The sequence below is a fragment of the Vulpes lagopus genome, chromosome 7, assembly GCF_018345385.1.
Source record: "Vulpes lagopus strain Blue_001 chromosome 7, ASM1834538v1, whole genome shotgun sequence".
NCBI lineage: Eukaryota > Metazoa > Chordata > Mammalia > Carnivora > Canidae > Vulpes > Vulpes lagopus.
This window is the reverse complement of record NC_054830.1, coordinates 21121273-21140555: the sequence shown is the minus strand read 5'-3', so window position 1 is coordinate 21140555 and position 19283 is coordinate 21121273. Positions and strand designations below refer to the sequence as shown.

General features: G+C 57.0%; 1 protein-coding gene across 2 annotated transcripts; it reads right to left on the bottom strand.

Annotated features, from left to right (window-relative positions):
- Positions 1–2648: 2648 nt before the first annotated feature.
- ITIH3 (inter-alpha-trypsin inhibitor heavy chain 3) lies at positions 2649–16639 on the bottom strand. Of its 2 annotated transcripts, XM_041761751.1 has the most exons (22): positions 16507–16639; positions 15874–15894; positions 14701–14867; positions 14499–14603; positions 14066–14228; positions 13555–13668; positions 12351–12476; positions 11957–12073; positions 11560–11728; positions 10839–10964; positions 10369–10550; positions 8963–9148; positions 8659–8798; positions 7794–7948; positions 7097–7114; positions 5788–5811; positions 5489–5524; positions 5229–5342; positions 4367–4571; positions 3516–3688; positions 3192–3303; positions 2649–2870 (listed from the first exon to the last, which is right to left on the bottom strand). In XM_041761751.1, exons 1-22 carry the CDS (start codon positions 16597–16599, stop codon positions 2741–2743), a joined length of 2676 nt encoding a protein of 891 aa, XP_041617685.1. In that variant the 5' UTR covers positions 16600–16639; the 3' UTR covers positions 2649–2740. The 2 variants fall into 2 exon arrangements, with proteins under 2 accessions (XP_041617685.1, XP_041617686.1); XM_041761752.1 differs by lacking the exon at positions 15874–15894 and having other exon boundaries at positions 16507–16624.
- Positions 16640–19283: the final 2644 nt, after the last annotated feature.

Here is a 19283-nt window from a genome sequence, read left to right as displayed (position 1 = left end):
GCAGCAGGTTTGCCAAACACATGGGACCACTGCGCCGCCCTGCCCCTCTCCATCAAGCCTGGTCGGCAGGTGGGGGTCACAGGCTGAGTCCCCTGTGAAGGCTGCTGGGAGGGGCTCAGACCTGAGCTCCGTGAGGCAAGGGAGCAGCCTCAGGGGCTCTGTCAGACTTGCCGTGGGGCTGGCTCTAACATAGCGCGATGAGATGAGTGCCTACCCCAAATTCACCCCTGCGGGGACCTGCAAGCTGGCTGTGGAATTGAAGCCGTAGCAGAGGGGAGGGGTGATGGGTCACCATCTGGCCCAGCAGCACTTGCAGGGCAGGTGTTCTCTGTGAAGACAGTAGCTGCAGGCCCTTCACTGTCTTGTTCACTGAGTGCCTTCCGGCACCTAGGCCAGGCCCTAGGCTGAGTGCTGCAGGTACACTGGGTACCCCGGGAAGCACGGTGCCTGTTGTTGGGACAGCTGCCTCCCAGAGAACAACCTGCTGCCAAGAAGAGCCCGGGGCGGGGGGGGGGGGGGGGGGGCGGTTGGGACATTTTGCCCGACCTGGGTAATATCAGGGAAGGCTACCTGGAAGTGGTGTGGTTGGGGTGGAATTTTGAAGAATGAGAAGTTAGCCCAGTGGAAACAGAGGGCAGGGACAGCAGGCCTAGAGCCAGAGCACGGTGCACTGAATTCAGAGGCGAGGGAAAGCTGTGCCGTGAGGTGCAGGTGGTGAAGCAGGGCCAGGCCGGCCCGGGCTGTGCGCCCCTTGCCATGGAGCCTGCCTTCGAGCCTGGAGGCTGGGGGAGGCATCAGAGGCTACAAGCAGGGGCAGACATAGCCAGGATGATGTGGGACTGGGGAGAGGACAGGGCCCACCCGGTTTTTGCCTGCATGGAGGGCCTCCCTAACATAACCGCGCATTGGTATTGGGGGAAAGGGGCAGAATTTTGTCTGGGGCCCTCCTCCTGCCTTTCTCCCAACTCATTGGGCACGGCGGCAAGCTGGAGGGCCAAGGCAAAGATGCTTCAGGGGGACCAGAAACCATAATGATGAGGTGTCTTTACACCATCTGGCAAGATCTTCTTCCCCATTTTATAGATGTGAAAACTGTCTGGTTTAAAGTCCCACTTCCTCAGCACGGGGCTGGATGGGCTGCATGGCCTGGCCACTTATGTTTTCCCCCAGACTGGGGCCTCCCCAACAGCCCCAGGCCCTGGGAAACCCTGCTCTGGCTCAGGCAGTTGGGCCCCTGGAGTGGGAGGAGGGGAACTTCCCAGTGACCCATCGCCAGATCCCATGCCCGCGCCCACCGGCAGGAGTGGCCATTCCCAATCTAACCCCCACCTCTCCCAGGAGGTGGTGGCCCCTGCCCTGGCATAAACAGAGCTGCCTCTGCTTCCTGCTGGGGGTGCACAGCATGCCCATAGCCCCTCATAGCACCTCAGGCAGAGACGACAGCAGAGGCAGAGGATCTGGGGCATGAGAGGTTAGGTTTGCAGAACCGGAAGCAGTCTGTGTGTCTGGAACTCTGGAAGTGAGGGGAAACACCTGGTGTGTGGGGCTAGTGAAGCTCGAGAGGCCACAGGTAGGACTCAGGCCTTTGTCCCAATATCAGTGGGAGGCAGGTGTTGTTTATAGGGTTTTAGGCAGGGATCAGTGGTCAGTTTTGCTCTACATAACCCTTCTGTGGCAGCAGGGAGACCCGGGAAGGGATGTTGCAGTTGCCCCGGTGGGAGAGAGCAGTCCAGGCCCAGAGACCTCAGAGCCCCTCCTCTGGGAATCGCTGTCTGACCTCCCAACCCCACCCAGGACTTGTTGTGGGGGTAGAGCAGGTCACCATGAGTTGTGATTGAAGGATCAAAAGAATTCCCAGACTAGCTCACAGCAAACTTGGGGCACCCAGGCAAAGAGGAACCAGTTACTAAGCTGTGCGCCCCTAGATTCTGGCCCAGAATCAGAACGTTGGTCTATCTGCTAAACGGATGAATGAGGGACACCTGGGTGGCTCAGCAGTTGGGTGGTCTGCCTTCAGCTCAGGACATGATCCCAGGGTTTTGAGATCGAGTCCCACACTGGGCTCCTGCATGGAGCCTGCTTCTCCCCCTGTGTCTCTGCCTCACTCGGTGTCTCTCATGAATAAATAAATGAAATCTTTAAAAAAAAAAAAAGATGGATGGATGGATGATGGATTGGAGGATGGATAGTTGTATGGATAGAGGATGGGGGGATAGATGGCTGGTAGATGGGTGAGGGGGTGGCTGGCTAGATAATGGGAAGATGGAGGGATGAATCACATCCACAATGAACTGCAGGATCCGTCTGCTTCCGAGCACTCTCTGCTTCTGCATCATCAAAAGATCTTCAAGGACCTGATAGGAGCTACTGAGCCACGACCCCTGACTTTCCTTATGACCCTGCTGGATTCTGGAATGCACTCAACCCTTCTTGACTTCTCAGAGCCCCTTCACACCAGAGTCAATTCTTGGTTTTTCCTTCCCAAACCATCATACATTTGGCTCCCCAACGTGCTACCCCAGCCAACCCCGTCTTTTACCAGCCTCAGTGGAGAGGCCCAGAGAGTTACTATCGCAGCACCCAGCCCCCGCTTAGAGCCACCTGCCTATTCCCTGGAGCAGGGGTTCACAGAAGCATGCAGAGCCTGGTGGCAGTGTCCCCCTGGGCTTTATTGTCACAGCCCTCCCTCGGATGCCAGGAGAGCTTGGCCGGCCGTTTCCATAGGAGCTGACACATCTACTCAGAACAGGTCTGGGATGATGTAGTCGCTGTGGACACCATCAATCAGCCCTTGCCCATTGTTGTGGACAAACCAGCAGGCGACCTTAGTGCCAATGTTGACGTCCTTTCTGTAGTCTTTCTGGGAGCCCCTGGGGACAAGGAAAGGGACGCCGTGATACACAAGTGTGGACAAGATGGTTGCTATGCTCATGGACTTAAGGCTGGAAAAGGGTGTGAAGTTGCCAATTCTAAGCATCCAGAACTCTTTGGACAAGAGATCAGATGATTAACTCCTTCTAAAGGGCCAAGTTTGGTGTTTTCCTGATTAAAAGAGTCGTAGAGGGGGGCCAGGACCCCAGAGGGAAATGAGGTAGGTGTCCCACAGGAGACAAGAGCCTGCCGGGCTGATGTGTGTGGGTCCTCCTGCCTTGTTCCTGGGCAGGATGAGGATGTCAGAGGAGTCCCCTCACCTGGTAACCGTCAGTCGATGGTTCTTCACCACCATCGTGGCATCTGGCTTTGTGGGGTCAGAGCCTGGGTGGATGTCAGACACTTTAAAGTCAAAGGGTTGGAAGAATTGTCCTGGGAACAAGAACATTCATGCTGTCAGCCCCTGCATGCTGGGAGCCCCTGCCACCGCCAGAGGTAGCACGGCCATGGGCCTTCTGTGGTTGATGCAGAGGCTGACTGGGTGCTGTGTGCTGAGTCCCGAGTGACTAGGACGATCTTCCCTGTGGGTTTTCCCCTCTGCCATGTGTCCTGAGCAATCTGAAGCTTGAACATTCAACCCATACCCAGCAGCCCATGGGTCTGTGCTGACATCCGGTGACTGTCTACCACGTAGAAGCCCAGAAAGTCCTGGTGGACAGGGTGCTTCTTCCACACCTGGTGCAGGACAACCACGAAAGTAACCCCATCTCCAAAGGAGATCACCATGTTCTTTTTCCTGTTGATTGTCACAGACAGCCTAGGAGGGAAGAGGAGGTCAGTAGGTAGGACCCAGTGGTGGCCATGATACCGGGCATCTTGGGAGGGCCTCCTCCGTACATGGCACCTAGGCGCACATAGATTCTGGAAACTCTCTCAGAGGTGTTGGAGAGAAGATGCCTCGTGTGTGTTGACTATACACTCTACTGAGTGGATCCTTGTTCTCCCATAAGCAGAAACAGGGCTGTCCTGGGAGTCTGGAGACCTGATAGACCCTCAGCTCAGCCACTGGCTTCCTGTGTGACCTAGGGTACGTTCCACCCCTCTCAGCTCTTCCTTGGGAGTAACAACCCTGCCCTGACCTAGTAGGTAGACTCTGGGCGACTTGAGGACATAGGAGAGGCTGAACAGTTTGAGAAGGTTCAGTGAACAGGCTCAGCCAGAGAAGGTAAAAATGGGGATTAGTGTGTCATCAGACTGCAGGTCCAGCTAATGCTTATGTCTGCACAGCCCTTCCCTCGAGATCAGCCCTGTAGCTGTCCAGGTAGCATTTCTGGCTGGGGCCTCGTGGTCACCCTTCCCTGGGCAGGGGCTGAACTCTGAGGCCACTAGTCTCTCCCATGACCCCCATGGATCTTCTGTCCTAGGATATGTCCACCTCCCTCAAAGGCTCCTTCGGCCAGAAGTGCTCCTCAGAGACCCAGTAGCGGCGCTTTACCCATCCTGCGTGATTGTGACCGTATCCAGCCAGGTGAAGGTGCTCTGTGCAGCTCCATTCCACAGGGCGATCTTCTCCGGTGTCACCTCCATCCGGAAGTCCATGTGAGCATTGGCAATGCCCAGTTTCCCAAAGTAAGTCTTTCTGGTCTTGGAGTTAGAGTCGCCTCCCTTCTCACCAATGATCTGCCCATTAACTGTGAGGCCTGCCAGAGGGATGGGGCAGTGAGAGGCCAGTGAGGCCTTTTTTTTTTTTTTTTTAAAGATTTCATTTATTTATTCACGAGAGACACACACACACACAGAGGCAGAGACATAGGCAGAGGGAGAAGCAGGCTCCATGCAGGGAGCCCAACGTGGGACTCGATCCCGGTACTCCAGGATCACACCCTGGGCTGAAGGTGGTGCTAAATCACTGAGCCACCCAGGGATCCCCAGCCACCCAGGGATCCCCCGTGAGGCCTTCTGAGTCCAGGCTGGTCTTTAGGATGTGCCTTCTCTTCCACCCAGCTTGGCTGAGGGGCAGCAGAGCGGGGACCCCAAGTGAGACCAGGACTTCAGAGCCAACCCTCTCTGGTCCTAGACTCTCCTGGGTCACACTGGCGGTGAAGGGACCATGCTGCAGACCTGCTCCCTGTCTGGACCAGGCAGTGGTGTTCAAAGAAAACTTTCCCAGACATAGGCTGCTCCTGGGCCACCCTCAGCCCTAACCGCCTCTCTAACACCACTGGGTCCTGGGTCGGTGGTGAGCCTGTGGCTCCAAACAGCCCCCTTGGGGTATAAGCTACACAGAAAGGTGGTACAGTTGGGCAGAGTGAGGACCTGGTCCCAGCCCTGCCCCCAGCCCCAGCCCCAGCTCCCACCTGTGATGGGGTCCTGAATGAGGCGCAGCACTGTGCCTGGGTTTTCATCAATGTTGAAGCAGATGGCATCATCTTTCTGCGGAACTTGGATGATGAAGTGGGGGTCCCCGTCCACTGAAGGCACATCACAGAAAGGGCTGGCTCATAGTTCCAGGGGGGACCTCCCCTCACCTCTTGGCCCCTGCGGGTAGACTCCCAATGGTAGGAGGCGCTGGGCTCTGGGGCCTGGGTCTCACCCCAGGAGGAGCGGGGGCACTCACCATAGTAGTAGGGGTTTTGAGGAGGCTGGTAGCTGGCTGTGGAAGCAAAGAGAGAGGCTGAACTTAACAAGCAGGCCTGCGGAGGCGCCAGGATCCAGAGCCAGAGTTTGGTTCATCCCCTCCCCTTTCCTGCTTCCCCAGAGCTCCCACCCCGCCCCCCCTCCTTTCCTCAGGACCCCAGCCATCTGTCTGTTCCAGAGAGCTGACTCAGGAAAGACACCAGAAGAAAGTGTGGCCCAGGGTCACTCTCTGGGCAGTGCCCTCGGGGTACGGGGCTGTGGCCACAGGCACATACTCACTCAGGTAAGCCATGGAGCGAGCCGCTGCAAAAAGAAGCCAAAGGGCAGGCATGAGCAGGTCTAAGGGTTCCCTCTTCCCCAACCCTATGCCTTCTGCCTGTCTTAAGACTACCAGTCTCCAGTGTGGCCCAACCCAACAGGTGGAGGCTCAGGATGTGACTCTTAATTCAAGCTTTAGAAATGGGAGGTGCCCAGGGAATTCCTTTCTAGGACTGGTGGTAATATGGATGTAACTGGGTTTTTTTTTTTTTTTTTAAGATTTTACTTATTTATTCACGAGAGACACACAGAGAGAAGCAAAAGACACAGGCAAAGGGAGAAGCAGGCTCCCCACGGGAAGCCTGATGCGGAACTGCATCTCAGGACCCCGGGATCACGCCCTGAGCCAAAGGCAGATGCTCAACCACAGAGGCACCCAGGTACCCCAAGAGGGATATAAATTTTATGCCAGGGACATGGCATTGTGATGTGGCTAAAATGCACACCATGAGATCATCTGCTTCTCTGTCATGAATCATGTTCACAGCAGACCATCCCACGCCCCTAAACTCCCTCTCCCTAGAAGCTTACAGCCATCTGTTGGTAGTAATACATCCTTGATAGTAATACATTCCCCCCCGCCCCACAGACACATAGTCATGCCCACATGTATGCACACCAGTGACTGCATCTGACAGACCCGTGCTAAGGGGAAAGCAGTGAGCCAGGCCAGATGTGCTGCTCAGATGGAACCATCTGTTGATGGAGGCAGGAGCAGGCAGGTAGGGGGTGGGAGGTCCTGCCTGGTGAGTGGGGTGCTTACTGGGGCGAGGATGCGATTGGATCATGAGAGAGGCCCAGAGTTCTGTGAATCCCAGTGAGGGCACATGAGCCAGGCTGCCTGGGCTGAAGTCCCAGCTTGGCCACCTGCTCACTAAGTCCTCCAATGAATAGACTTAGCCTCTCTGTGCCTCAGTTTCCTCACTATAAAATGAGAACCACGAGAGGACTCCTTTAGAGGATTGCTGTGGAATTAATGTAGCATCATTTCCTGACATGAGAATTTGCTAAGTTTTGTAGGTCATCATGCTTTGCTACTGATTGTCTCTCCTTAGTCGGGGGAAGCCACCTCCAAACAACCGACGAGGGCCTGATGAGGCTCGGAGAGGGCAGAGCCCAGACCATGGTGGCTCATGAGTTGGCAGCAGAGCTGTGACCTGAGTGCAGGTATCCTAAGGGCCCTTCCCTGGGCTGGGCACTTGGAAAAGCCTCCTTGGTTCTCTCTTGTCCCCCTCCTGGGACACCCGCCCAACTGCAGGCTGAAGCTCACCTTCTGTGTCCACAGGCCCTGTGAGGGAGGAGGAAGAGAAATGTGTCAGCAGCAACCGACTGCCGGTGTCAGCACCAATGCCATCAACTTGCTGCCTGTCCACGAAGCCTCAAGCTGTGGGCCTCCTAACACACTGCTCCTCCCCACCAGAGCCAGGGGCTCCTAGAGACCCGGAGCCTGACCTGGGCCAGTTCTTTGCCTCCTGTGCTTCTCCATGTCAATCCTCCAATCCCCACATCAGGTACAGGGACACTTAGGAGTCCCCTCTCGGGGTCAGGTTGAGGAGGCCTGGTCAAGCTCCAGCTCTGGAGGTCTGCTCCTCTCACAATCCCTAGGCACATGCTCTGGGCCTAACTTTCAAGCTGGAAGTGCTTTCCTAACTGAACACTTCCATGCTGCAGCCAAAGTCCCTTTCTTTGAAATGACCCTGGGCAAGGTGTCCCTTGATTCCTATCCCTTGAGAGATTCAGAGGCTCCTCTTCACCCCTTATCCATTGTCCATGCTGGTGGCCTCACTCCCTCCATAACACCCTCCCCAACTCTTGGCCAGATTTCCTTCTATGGCCCCTGGACCTGCCCATCTTCAGTGAGTCTGGGTCTCTCCAGCCTGGCCCGTTCTTCTTCTGGGCACCCAAGGCCTGGGGGCTGGAGGGCCTTCGAGTTCTGGCCTCCATGCCCACCTTCATGCCAGGCCCACCTTCTCCAGGCTTGTCAGCGATGGCTGTCTGGTCCTCATTGTCCTCGGGCTTGGTCACCACCATGGAGGTCAGTGGAGTCACAAAGTGGTACTTGAGGGACAGGTCCAGAGCCTGGGCTGTGAGTTTCTCCTTCTCCTCACCATGGGCATTCTTTCTGTTGGGGAGGGCAGGGGTGTCAGCCCGTGAGCAGCTCCCTGTTTGGCCTCCTCTGCTCTGACTCCCAGCACTAGGCCAAGAGCCCCAGAAGTAGCCTGGGACTGCCTTTTCCCTGGGGTAGAACCCTCTAGTGCTCAGAAAAGACTGGTTCACCAGTTCCCTGGGACAGATGGACGGGCTGCATCGGAGTCTGGGCCTCAGCTATAAGGGGCTTGAAATGGCATCACAGCAATCCCTCACGATCGCCTCCATGTCCTGAGCACTCAGCACGTGCCAGCCCCTGCTCCAGAGGCTTTATAGGCTTATCCCACCTAAAGGAAGGCTAGCGCAATGCTCTTAAATGGGCCTGCCTTCCGGGGGCTGAGGGCCTGGGTCTCCAGCCTTCGGTTATATTCAGCCTCACCATCGTTATGGGCCCATGCTGGGTATGGGGTACGGGCTGCTGAGGCCTTCCCCTGCCCTTGACGTGCTCCTGGGCTGCTGCTTGAGCCCCAATGTCAGACTGGGCTCTGCCCCTGGAAAAACACATGGTGGGGGCTGGGCCAAGAAGAGGAGAAGGCAGCAGGGAGTGTACATGGAGGGGCACATTCCGGGGTGTGGCTCCCCCACAGCATAGCCAGCTCAGGGGCGAAAGTACAGGCAGGTGGTGGGGCAGTGTCCGGGGCCCAGCTGTGGGGGGCTGGCTATGGGAGGGGTCACCAGGATCACCGTTTCTCCAGCAGCTGCTCAATGGTGAGGTAGGCCCAGAGCCGCTCGATGTAGTTCCCAAAAATGTAGTCCTGCTCCTTCAGAGCCTTTTCCATTTCCTTCATGTCTACCTCCTCTGTGAAGGTCAGATCATTGGTGGCCTGAGGTGAGGGTGAGAGGAGGCCAGAGGTTGGAGCACTGGAGGCCTAGACAAGGCGGGCCCAATTTGAGGGCTACCACCGCTGGACCATCAGCCGGGAAGCTGGAGCCCCATTGGCGCCGGTCCCCCGTCCACAGCACACATCCTGGCCCTGGCCCAGCTCACCCCGTGGCCTTTTACATCCGCCTTGAAGTTGTTCATGTCCTCATCCAGCAGGCGCCCAGCTACCACGATCTCAGAGCCATCATAGAAGTGCTGGTAAGCGTTCTGGGTGAGGTCCTGGATGGCGTTCTCAGGGTACTCCACCTCCACACCAGTCAGCAGTGGGTTGGCCACCTCCTCATAGAAGCCCTGGAGCCATAGAAGCCCTGGTCATCTCAGGTCCCCAGGCGGACATGGAGAGGATGGAGTGGGCAGGTGCCCACTGGTGCCTCCCTAGGTGTTGAGTCCCCCAGGCTGGGCCAGTCCTGGCTCTCAATCTCCACTTCCCCGTGGTCCTGACTGTGCCCTTCAGTTTGTGGGAGCCTTCCCTGCCCGCACCCCCTACCAGCTAGAGCCTGGGAAGAAGAGGAAGTAAGCACAGAGTTCTTGGCACACAGAACGTCCTTGAGAAGTGTTTGTTGGAATGAAACTAAGAAAGAGAAGAGGAAAGGAGGAGGGGCAGAGCAGAGGATGTGACATGGGGCACAGGCCCCAGGAGAGGAGGAAAGACCTGCAGGCTCCATTGCAGAGGTGCAGGCATCGTCACCTGCGCCGGGAGGGGATGCCGTTGCCAGGCCTAGCAAATGAAAACACAGGACGTGCAGCTGAATTTGAAGATTGGGTAAACAACAAATCCCGTTTTAGTATAAGTATGTCTGTTATGGGATGAATTGCATACCCCCAAAGTACATATGTTCAAATCCTTTGCCCCAGTATCTCAAGACGTGACCTCTTTTGGGTTTAGGGTGGTTACAGGGGTGATTCAGTTAAAATGAGGCCTTTGGAGTGGGTTCCAATCAATGTAACTGGTGTCCTTCTGAAAAGGGAGCAATTTAGACCCAGGGACAGATACGCACGCAGGGCAGGCAGTGTGAAGAGACAAGGAGAAGGTGGCCATCCACAAGCCAAGGAGAGACACCTGGAACAGACCCTGCCTTCATAGCCCTCAGAGCAAAGCAACCTTGCTGACACCCGGATCTTGGCCTTCTAGGCTCAACTGTGAGGCAATATATTTCTGTTGTGGGAGCCCCCCAGCATCTGGTACTTTGTCATAGCCGCAGAGCAAACGAACGCGGCGTGCCAGGCAACACGGAGAGCATGCTTACACTAAAGAACTGTTCATGGTTTTTCAGAAATTCATATTTGACCAGATGTCCTGTATTTGATCTGGCACTCCTGGGGAGGAAGCAGGTGTGCTCTGTGTAGCCCGAGGACAAAATCAAGCACCACTGATGGATAAGAGGGAGCTAGGAGTCGATGTGAGCCCAAGAGGAGGCTCCTTCTAACAGGTGAAACTGTCACTCAATGGAACAGCTGCCTGAGGAAGTAACGAGAGCCCCATTCCTGCAGGTGTGCAAGGCAAGGCATACCTGCAACTGCAGGTTGGCATCGGAATCCTCATAAATGCGCCGGGCCAGCCCGTGGTTCTCCAGAGCCATGCTCTCCAGGAAGTTATAATTCAGATTATTGCCAAAGCCCAGGTTATACAAGGGGAACTTGCCCCCAATGGCGTTGCGTACATTCTCTTGGATTTTTTCGGGTCTGCTCTCCCCTGCAGGAGAAAGGTGCATTCACACTCCAGCCCCAGCCCAGCAACCAGCTGGAGCAGCTCTGTCTAGAGATACCCGACTCCTGCACATGCCGGGTGGAGGAGTCACAGCCACGAGCCCTTGTTGGGGCAGGGGCTTAGTCCTCAGCAGGGGGAGGCAGGGCTCACAGGGCACGGGGGCCCCTGGGGGAGAGCCACCCCGACCCCTCAGCACACCGGCTCCAGAGCGCGGGAGGCGAGAGGCAGCCCGGCACCCTGGCTCTGGTTCCGAGCCACGCCCGCCTGCCTCACCAACGTTGGCGTCCCCGTCCGTCAGCATGATGATGATGGAGGTGCTCCTCTCCGGGACTCTGTGTTCCTCCCGGGCCCTGTTCAACATGCTGATGCCCCTGAGCAGCCCGTCGTTGATGTTGGTCACTGGCACACACACAACAGACAGCGCTGTGAGAGGGTGTCCTCAGGGTGCGGGGGTTGGGGAGGTCGGGACAGCAGGCCCTGCTCTGAGCCCAAGGACCCTGCTGGCCGACGTGCGGCGGTGCTCAGTAGACACCAACCGAGCAAGTCAGCGAAGGATGGGTGAATGACTTACTCTTTCAATGGGGACAAAAGGACCAGCCTCCTGGGGCTGCCAGAAGATGGCTGCAAAAGCAGTTTGGAAAACTGCCAGATGGACAGCCAGGCCCGCTCACTGGGAGGAGAGGGGAGCAGTATTGACGGCACTTGTCATTGTCTCTAAGAAACAGCCCAGGATAAGGCCCATCTGCAGTGTTCGCTTGCTGGGACTGGCGGGACACCGGCATCATGGGTGAGAGAAAGGAAGAGTGGGTTCCCCAAGGCCACAAAGAAGACACCCCAATATTAAGCCTGAGAGCCCCCTCATCCCACCGTGACCCCCAACTAGGGTCTGCAGAGCTTGGACCAGCAGCGTCTCTGCCCCAAGGCACAAAGAAGACAGGCTGCTCAGGCCAAGAGGAGCAGTCGGAGGAGTCTGCTCTTCCCTCTCTCTCCTTACATCCTCGATCATGAATATTCTTCACGAATGTCCTGGCCTCCTCGATGTTCTCAGGAGTGGCTTGAACTAAGTCGTCTTTCCAGGTGATCACATCCCCACTGAACAGGATGAAATTCAAGTAGTCCTCCCCTTTCATATCACCCAGGATCTTGAGGAGGGCGTCCTTTGTCTGGGAAAGAGACAGAGCAGCAGACGAGAGGCTGGGAGGGAGCCGCAGACAGCCAGGGCTCTGGCTCAGGGGCCTGAGCTCTCTGCAACAAAAGTAGGCAGAGGCTCTCTGCCCTTTCTTTTATCTTGTCCGCCTTCTTCCTCTTCCACTGGAAATGTCAGCTCTGTCCACTTACAAATAAACCTGTCTCCCTCCCTACCTCACCCCCACTTGCAGTGAGGACAGTACCTGTTCCATTTTCCGACCGTGCATGGAGCCACTGACATCAATCACAAAGACCACATTCTTAGGTACCACTGGAAGGCCTTGAGGTGCGAAGAAGTGCACAAAGTAGCCGTTGACTATCTGGGAAAGGAAGAGAGACACTGGAGGCAACGTGCCTTTGGCAACTCTTGCAAACAGAAGCCAGGCTTTTATTAGCTCCAGAAAAAGCTGTTCTTTCCCACCCACCATAGGATGACACATGAAGGCTCTGGACTCTCTGTCATCCCCAGGCCATGCAGGAAACCCAGCCTTGAGCTGAGGACTAGGAGTCCGGGCACTAGATGCAGCTGCAGCCCCTCCTCTACCAGTCCTCACCGCATCCGGGTGCTGGAGAATCAGCCGGCCACTTGGTAGGTACCTGTACATTGGCTGGAGACTCTCTGTTCACGTCATAGGTGATGATAAAATCCCCATTGAGGAGGGAGTCTGTACAGATTGGGCACGAGCGCTGTTGGTCCAAGCTGGGTTTGAAGGACACGCGGCCCTGGGGGAGGTGATGAGGGAGGGCCTCGCTCAGCATGGCCAGGGCGGTCTACTGTGCTGCGCCCTGGGGGTGAGGCAAAGCCCCACAGCGGGAGACCGGGGGCGCCTGGGCAGTCCGGCTGCTGCCTGGCATGCTCTGGCCTTCCTGAGCACCTTTCCCCCTCAGAGGAGACCAGGGGCTCCTTGGCAGCCAGGGGCCTTGTCCGACTCAGCCTCTGTCTCTCCTCGTTCCCTGGGCCCTCAGGCTCTTTAGTGCAGCCCACTTTGGGGCTCAGCACAAAGAAGCCACTCAGGGAGGGGTTCTGCACCCTGAAGGGACTTTGATGTTTGCATGGACAGCCCAGTGGTGATGACATTGTGAGCAAAGTGGGAGGTCACCTTGCAGCTGATCTTGGTGCTGTAGACCTTGATGCCGATAATTTGTGTGATGGGACCTGGTGATGGGTGCCAAGAGGACAGGGGGTAGGTGGAGGGGAATAAAGGGGGACAGGGAAAGGGCAGGGTGTCCAGGGCAAAGGCACTGCCCTGCAGAAACCACCAACCCTCTGAGCAGATGCTCCTCAGGCTTTGACTTGGAAATCCTGAATGACTAAGATTTACTATTCAAGTAACATGTATTCACTCACTACCCATGACAAACAAGGTGCCCGGAACAGCTGGGAACCAGAGCCAGCCAGCATCACCAAGAGATTCCCTTTCATCCGTCTCCCCTCAATGTGGAGTCAGCAGATCTAAATGACTCCCTCTGGCCTCAGTGTCCTTATCTGTAAAATGGACAATAATCTGCCTTGCTCACTTCCCAAGGTAGAACGAGACCAGGCCTTATAAAAGGTTCTCCTGTCCCCACCCGCACCCCTGGTCATTGGAACCCCAGTCCCTCTGGCAGATCATTGACAGCAAGAGGCTCTGGCCTCCAGCACCCTTATTCCTGAGCTGGGGGCCAAAGAGAATGGATGGCTGTGGACATTTCCTCCTTCCCTTCTCATACATGTACTCTGGCCTCAGCCAAGCCCCAATGTTCACACTTGTCCTATTAGTGTTGGGGTTCCTGCCCCCCACCCCGGGTCTGAGAACACCACCTTTTTCCCTGAGAAGGACTTGGTAAGGGCGCTGCCCAAGAGGTCATTGGTGATGAACGAGGCCTCGGCGTCCAGTGTGCTGATGCCCTGGGGCTCGTAGATGTCTGCCTCTATCTGGAATGGACAAGAGTAAGGAGGGGTCACTCGGTGACAGTGCAGAGGCCAGCCTCCAGCATGAGGCCCAGGGAATGGAGAGGGTCAGTGGGGGGGCAGGGACAGCCTCCAGACAACTCCTGATGGTTAAGCCTGGTGTCTCCCAGCAAGAAAACAGCCTCAAAGTATTGTAGACAGGTTAGTGACCCCGAAGCTCTCCCACCACCTGCCGTACAGTCCCCCACATTCCACCACTAAAGCGTTTCCTTTGGCTCTCAGCTCCGATTGCTCCTCAGCCATGGTGGGTTCTCAACCTTGCTCTGGGTTCTGCCCCAGGACCCTTCCTGCCACACCCCTCCCCACCCCCACTCCCTACCACACCCCTGCACTTTCAGCAGCTGCAGGGGTGATTGATTACCTCAAAGTGCTTGACCAGTTGCTTGGGTTGGACTTTAAGGTACATCTCGTACTTTCCCTTGTGCCTCTTCAGCAGCTCCTCATAGGTCAGCTCAAAGGTGACCTTGCTGCCCGCAGCCACGTTGACGGAGACTGTGAATTTCTCCAGCTTCCTCCCAGAGGCCCTGGAGGGGATACAACACTGCCCTGCAGACTGTGCGAGCATGCCCTTCCTGGGCCTTCGGCTCAGATCCAGCCCCTAGGAGAATCCCTCCCCACTCCGAGCCTTGCATGCCTCCACTCCTAAGTGGGACAATGCTGTAAGCATTACAGACACGTTTTGCTATAACCATGAAATATTCTCAGTGACCATGACAGTGGCTGTCGCTGTCTGCATCTCTGAGAGCCCTTGAGCACCTGCATTCTTCGCAAGGCCGAGGGGGCACCGTGCTTACTTGACCAGGCCGGCTGTCTTGCCCTGGGACACAGCCTTCTCATACTGCTTCCTGGCGACTTCCTTCTCCTTGACATTCCCGGGGTAGGTCACACCATCGATGGTCCTGCAAGGAAGGAGAGTAGAGTTGGGGGCTCATGCTGAGCCAGACCACTCCCACCCCGCCCCTCTGGCCTGGAGCCAGCAGCCATGGTGACACCCACAAGGTGAAGTTGGTGATGAAGGCCGTCTTAGGCAGCTCCACGTCAAAGGACACCTCCTTGGCTGTGTCTGCGCGGTTGACAGCCCTGGTGGTGACGACATTGTGAGCAAAACGGGAGGTCACCTTGCAGCTGATCTTGGTGCTGTAGACCTCGATGCCATTGCTAACCTGCAGGAGAGGACGGTGCTCGACCAGCCTCTGGGAAAGCAGCCCCTACACCTGGCTGCTCTCCTTCTGGGTGCCCCTTGCAGAGTCCAGGGCCTCTGCCTGGTGAGTGGCCCTTTCAGTTTCCTCGGTCTTCCCATTCAGTTGGCCACCTTGGTTCTGGAAGGCTCCGGCCTTTCTGAGCGCCTCCTTCCCCATTAGAGACCAGGGGGTGTTGGTGCCAAGATGAGGGGAAGGGAACAAGGAGAGAGAGGGGCCCTGCTCTGCCTCCTTAACTCTGGATGTGTTTCTGGGCAGCTAGCTGTAGCCAGGGGAAGTCTTCTAAAAATCCAGTCTGACTGTCCATTTCCCACTTAAACCCTCTTGTGCTCCCCATCACCCTCCGGACAGTCATCCTCAGGGCTCCAAGGTCCTCCAGACAGGTCCTGCCTTTCTGATCAGCCGTGGGCCAGCTGCACCATGTCTAGGGCCAGGGAGCACCTGCCCTAGCTCTTCGGCTCACCTCCACTTTGAAAGAAATCACATTCACACACACTCCGGCTCTCCTCCTCTGCTTTGGTAATTGCTTGATTCTGTCCCCAAACTGGCACTTATTTCTGTACCAAGGAGAATGTGTGGGGAGGGCCTTCAAGTCCCCAACACCTCCTCTCCGGTGGGGGCAGTGGACTGAGGGAAGGTCTAGGGAGCATCTGCGTGGAGCAGGATATAAAGATGCTTCACGAGGATGTGTGTCCCCAGCCTGGTGCTCAGGGCCTGCTCCGAGCAAGTGCTAGGTATGTTTGTGAGAGGAAGCGCTGGTGGAAGAACGGCCACGGGCTGCATCCAGAGAGGTCTGCGGGCATGTTCTTTCCCAGAGTTGGTGAGTCGCATGGGGGTCGGTCAGGGCAGCGCTGGGAGCTGTGTGCCAACTGGGAGGGCCCTTTCATTATGGCCCACCCCTTCTGCTATTGGGCAAGCAGCTCCATCCTGCCCTGCCTCACCCCACCCCATCCCTGGTGAAAGTTCTCACCCCTTCCGGGAGGCTACGTTTCTGCAAAAACAAAGACAAACACAGGAATCAGGCCAAGGCCAAGGCCACCATAGCCTGGGAGCAGGCTCTGGGCTGAGGCCAGGGTCTAGCAGATCCCCTACACACATACCCCTTGAGGGGCCTCTGGACATAGGACCCACCCAGAGCCAATTCAGACTAGGAAGGACTCCCGAGTATATGGGGAAACTGAGGCCCAAATAGGGCAGGTCTCCAAGTGTCCCAGGAGAGTAGGGCTGGGAGAACCAAACTACCTCTCACCCTGCTGCCACACACCCTGACTCCCTCTGCCTTTCCCAGGGCCCCAAACCCCAGAACGCCCCCACCACCGGTGCACCCCACAAGGCGTGGCTCAGCCATTCTTGGAGTCGTCTGCCCTTGTCTCAGATATGGACCTGCACAGCCCCTCAGCGAGGGGAGCTGTTTCTGGTGCATCACCCATTTGACAGGTGGGGAAATGCAGGTCACGGGAGATTTAAGAGCCCGACACCCAACGCTGTCCCCTGCAGCTCAGTGCCTAGCCCTCTGCTTCCTCCTCTCCCCACATAGAGGACTGTCCATCCTGTCGCTTCTGCCCATGTGACACGCTTAGAGGGCGAAGACGGGGCTACTTACCCCCAGTGGCCGGGAGGGGCTTCTCAGGAAGCCAGAGGCCGCCAAGCCAGAGAGCAGGGCCAAGATGAGGCAGGGCCACCACGCAGATGCCATCACTGAGCACACAGGCCCGGCCTATGCTCCTTATATGGTGAGCCTGGTGTTTTCCAACTGGGGTCAATGACCTGCAGTGTAGGACGGGAAGAGCGGAAGGCGGGGGGCTGCCCTGGGGAAGCTGGGGAGTGGGTGGAATAACAGGTCCTGGATCTGTCTGTACCAAGGGGGCCAATGGGGACTGTCAACAGTGTTGAGACATGGAGGCTCCCAGGGAAAGCAGATGCTGTGTGCTGGCAAATGGGCCCACAGCTCCCTGGAGTGCGGGGGTGCTCATAGGGTGTGGCGTCCTGCTGAAAGCCAAGGGCATCTCAGCGCTATTGCCTGTTACCTGCACCACTGACATGGCCTGGGGTCTGGCCTCCTGGATGGAAGCCCTCCAGCCTTCTCCAGGCAGCCAGGGCACATAGCGGGCCAGTCGCCCTGAGGCTCTGATCTCCACAGCTGCACCCCTTGCTCACAACCCTCGTTGGGTTCTCGAGGCCCCAGGGGAACGACAAAGCCCAGGTCCTGCGCTCCAGCCCTCTCTGTGAGCTGGCTCCAGCTTGCTTTTCTGAACTCACTCTTTCCCCCTGGCACACCCCCTTTGTCTGCACCTCGTGCCTCTCTTCCTGCCAGACCTGAGTCCAGCCTCCAGAAGCCTTCCTGTTTTGTCCCCTCTCTGACCCAGATAGCCCTGCTCCGGGCTCTCAGTTCCCAAGGGCCTGCTCCATCACTACCTTTCACTGAGACTTGCATGTTTGGGTCTGGCCGTCCGTCTAGACTGAGCTCCCAGAGAGCTAGACCGCATCGCTTTCACCCCTGTGTTCCAAGGGCCTGGCCAGGGACTCAGCTGCCCTCATCTCCTGGACACTCCTTCCCCTAAGAGTCTCCCTTGAGGCTGGAGCCCTGCCTTCCCAGACAATGGCAGCATCTGAGGCAGAGCCCAGCCTCTCCTGGGCCACCCCACGGCCCTGCCAGCCCCTAGACCTTCCACATGGCTGCCATGTGCCTGCCATACACATGCTCTTCTGAGCAAAGTGACTGGGTGATCCTCCCATGGAGCCACCACTGATTGGTGTGGATGGAGCTGCCTGAGCAGAGGGCAGCTAATTGATGGTGTCCTATGTCCTTGGCTAAACGCTCCACATCCAACTATGAGTTGGACAGAGAGAGTTGACTGCTGGGAGCAGAGAAAGGCTGAAAAGGCAGAAAGAAGACTCCATGAGGCAGCAGGAGCCATGAGGAAGAAGTGGATTAGTGGTGGGAAGTGGCTGGAGCCACAGAAGCAATGACAGAGAGTTCCCGAGTCAACGAGACAATGTTGGTCCAAATGAAGCAGACACTGAGGTGGCCACCACCCATGTGGCAGACTGGCTGGGGTCCTGTGCTCCCCAGGCCTCTGGAATCCTTATACACCCCTGCTGCCGGCTGGCACCAAGCTCAGGACGGACAGGGACCCGACCCTGCAGCTCTTGGAGCTGAAGCACCCAGCCCTGCAGCCTGGTCCCGGGATTCCTGGCTCCTGGGAATCTCGTTTGTGCAGTTATTTTCAGCATCTGTGGTCACTGACCACTGGGTGATTGGGTGAGGGGCAGGGTTGGGTGTGTGTCTCTGGCAGGACTATTGTCCTCCCAGCAGTTGTCCAGCAGCCCCTCGGAGCCCTGTGGCTGCCTGTGGAGCTTCCCTGGCCCTTTCCTCTACGCGCCTCCTCATCCCGATTACTTGGAGTTTGGTGGGCGGGACAACTCTACCCAGGGCTTCTGTGGCTGCTCAACAGGCACTGGAGGGACAGCTGGTGACTTGGAGGGACCCAGAGTCACGTGCAGGGTGGCGAGTGAGATGGAATCTAAGAGCTCTTCGGGCTCACAGCCTTTCTGCTCTGCAGGAGGGAAGGCCTGTCTCTTGGGGATCCCGCAGTCCAGAGCTCTTCCTCCCTTACAACACCCAGGGGGCTCCAGTCGGTGCTTGGGCTCTGAAATGCTGTTCTTCCCCCCTCTTTACACCCCCCTCGCCCAGAGCTCTGTGTTCCCGGGGCCTGGGGCAGCCCTGGAGCTCAAGATTTGTGTTAGTGATCTGGGTCCTCCTAGGCCTCCGTTGTAGTGGGAACTGCACGGAAACCAGCGCAGAAAAAGTAGAAACGTTTGGAAAAGAGAGGCCCGTCAACCCTCACCAGAGGGCCAGTGCTTCTCAAGACACCGGTTCATCTCCCTTCACCCTGTGACCCTGCACTGTAACGGGGCCGCACGGTGACGCCAGGGACGGAGCCCCGAGGGGGTCATTTTCAGGCCTCAGCGTGAGCCAGTGGGCTGCTCTTGCTAGCTCCCTGAAATCACCACTTTTGGGCAAGGCTGTCTTTGCCTCTGGGAAATGTCCTGGCTCTCAGGGCTCGCAAACCCAAGCTGGAATGTTGAGCTGAGGGGGAAGGCCCTGGAACTGCCTCCAGGGACCGTGTGCCAGTGGGTGTAGCATCCAGCTCCCACCGGACACTTTGGGACCCCGGATCTGTATGTACTTTCTATGCTCCTTTCATATGTTTATTTTAAGTGATGCTTTGGAATATCTAGAGCGGAATCCCATAGGCTGCGATCCCCTGCCCAGCCTGACCAGAATAACCACGTAGGGGATTAAGCTCACAGATGCTGACACCACACAGCATGGGTTCAAAGCCCAGCTCTGGCACTTACAAGTGACTTTGGACAAGT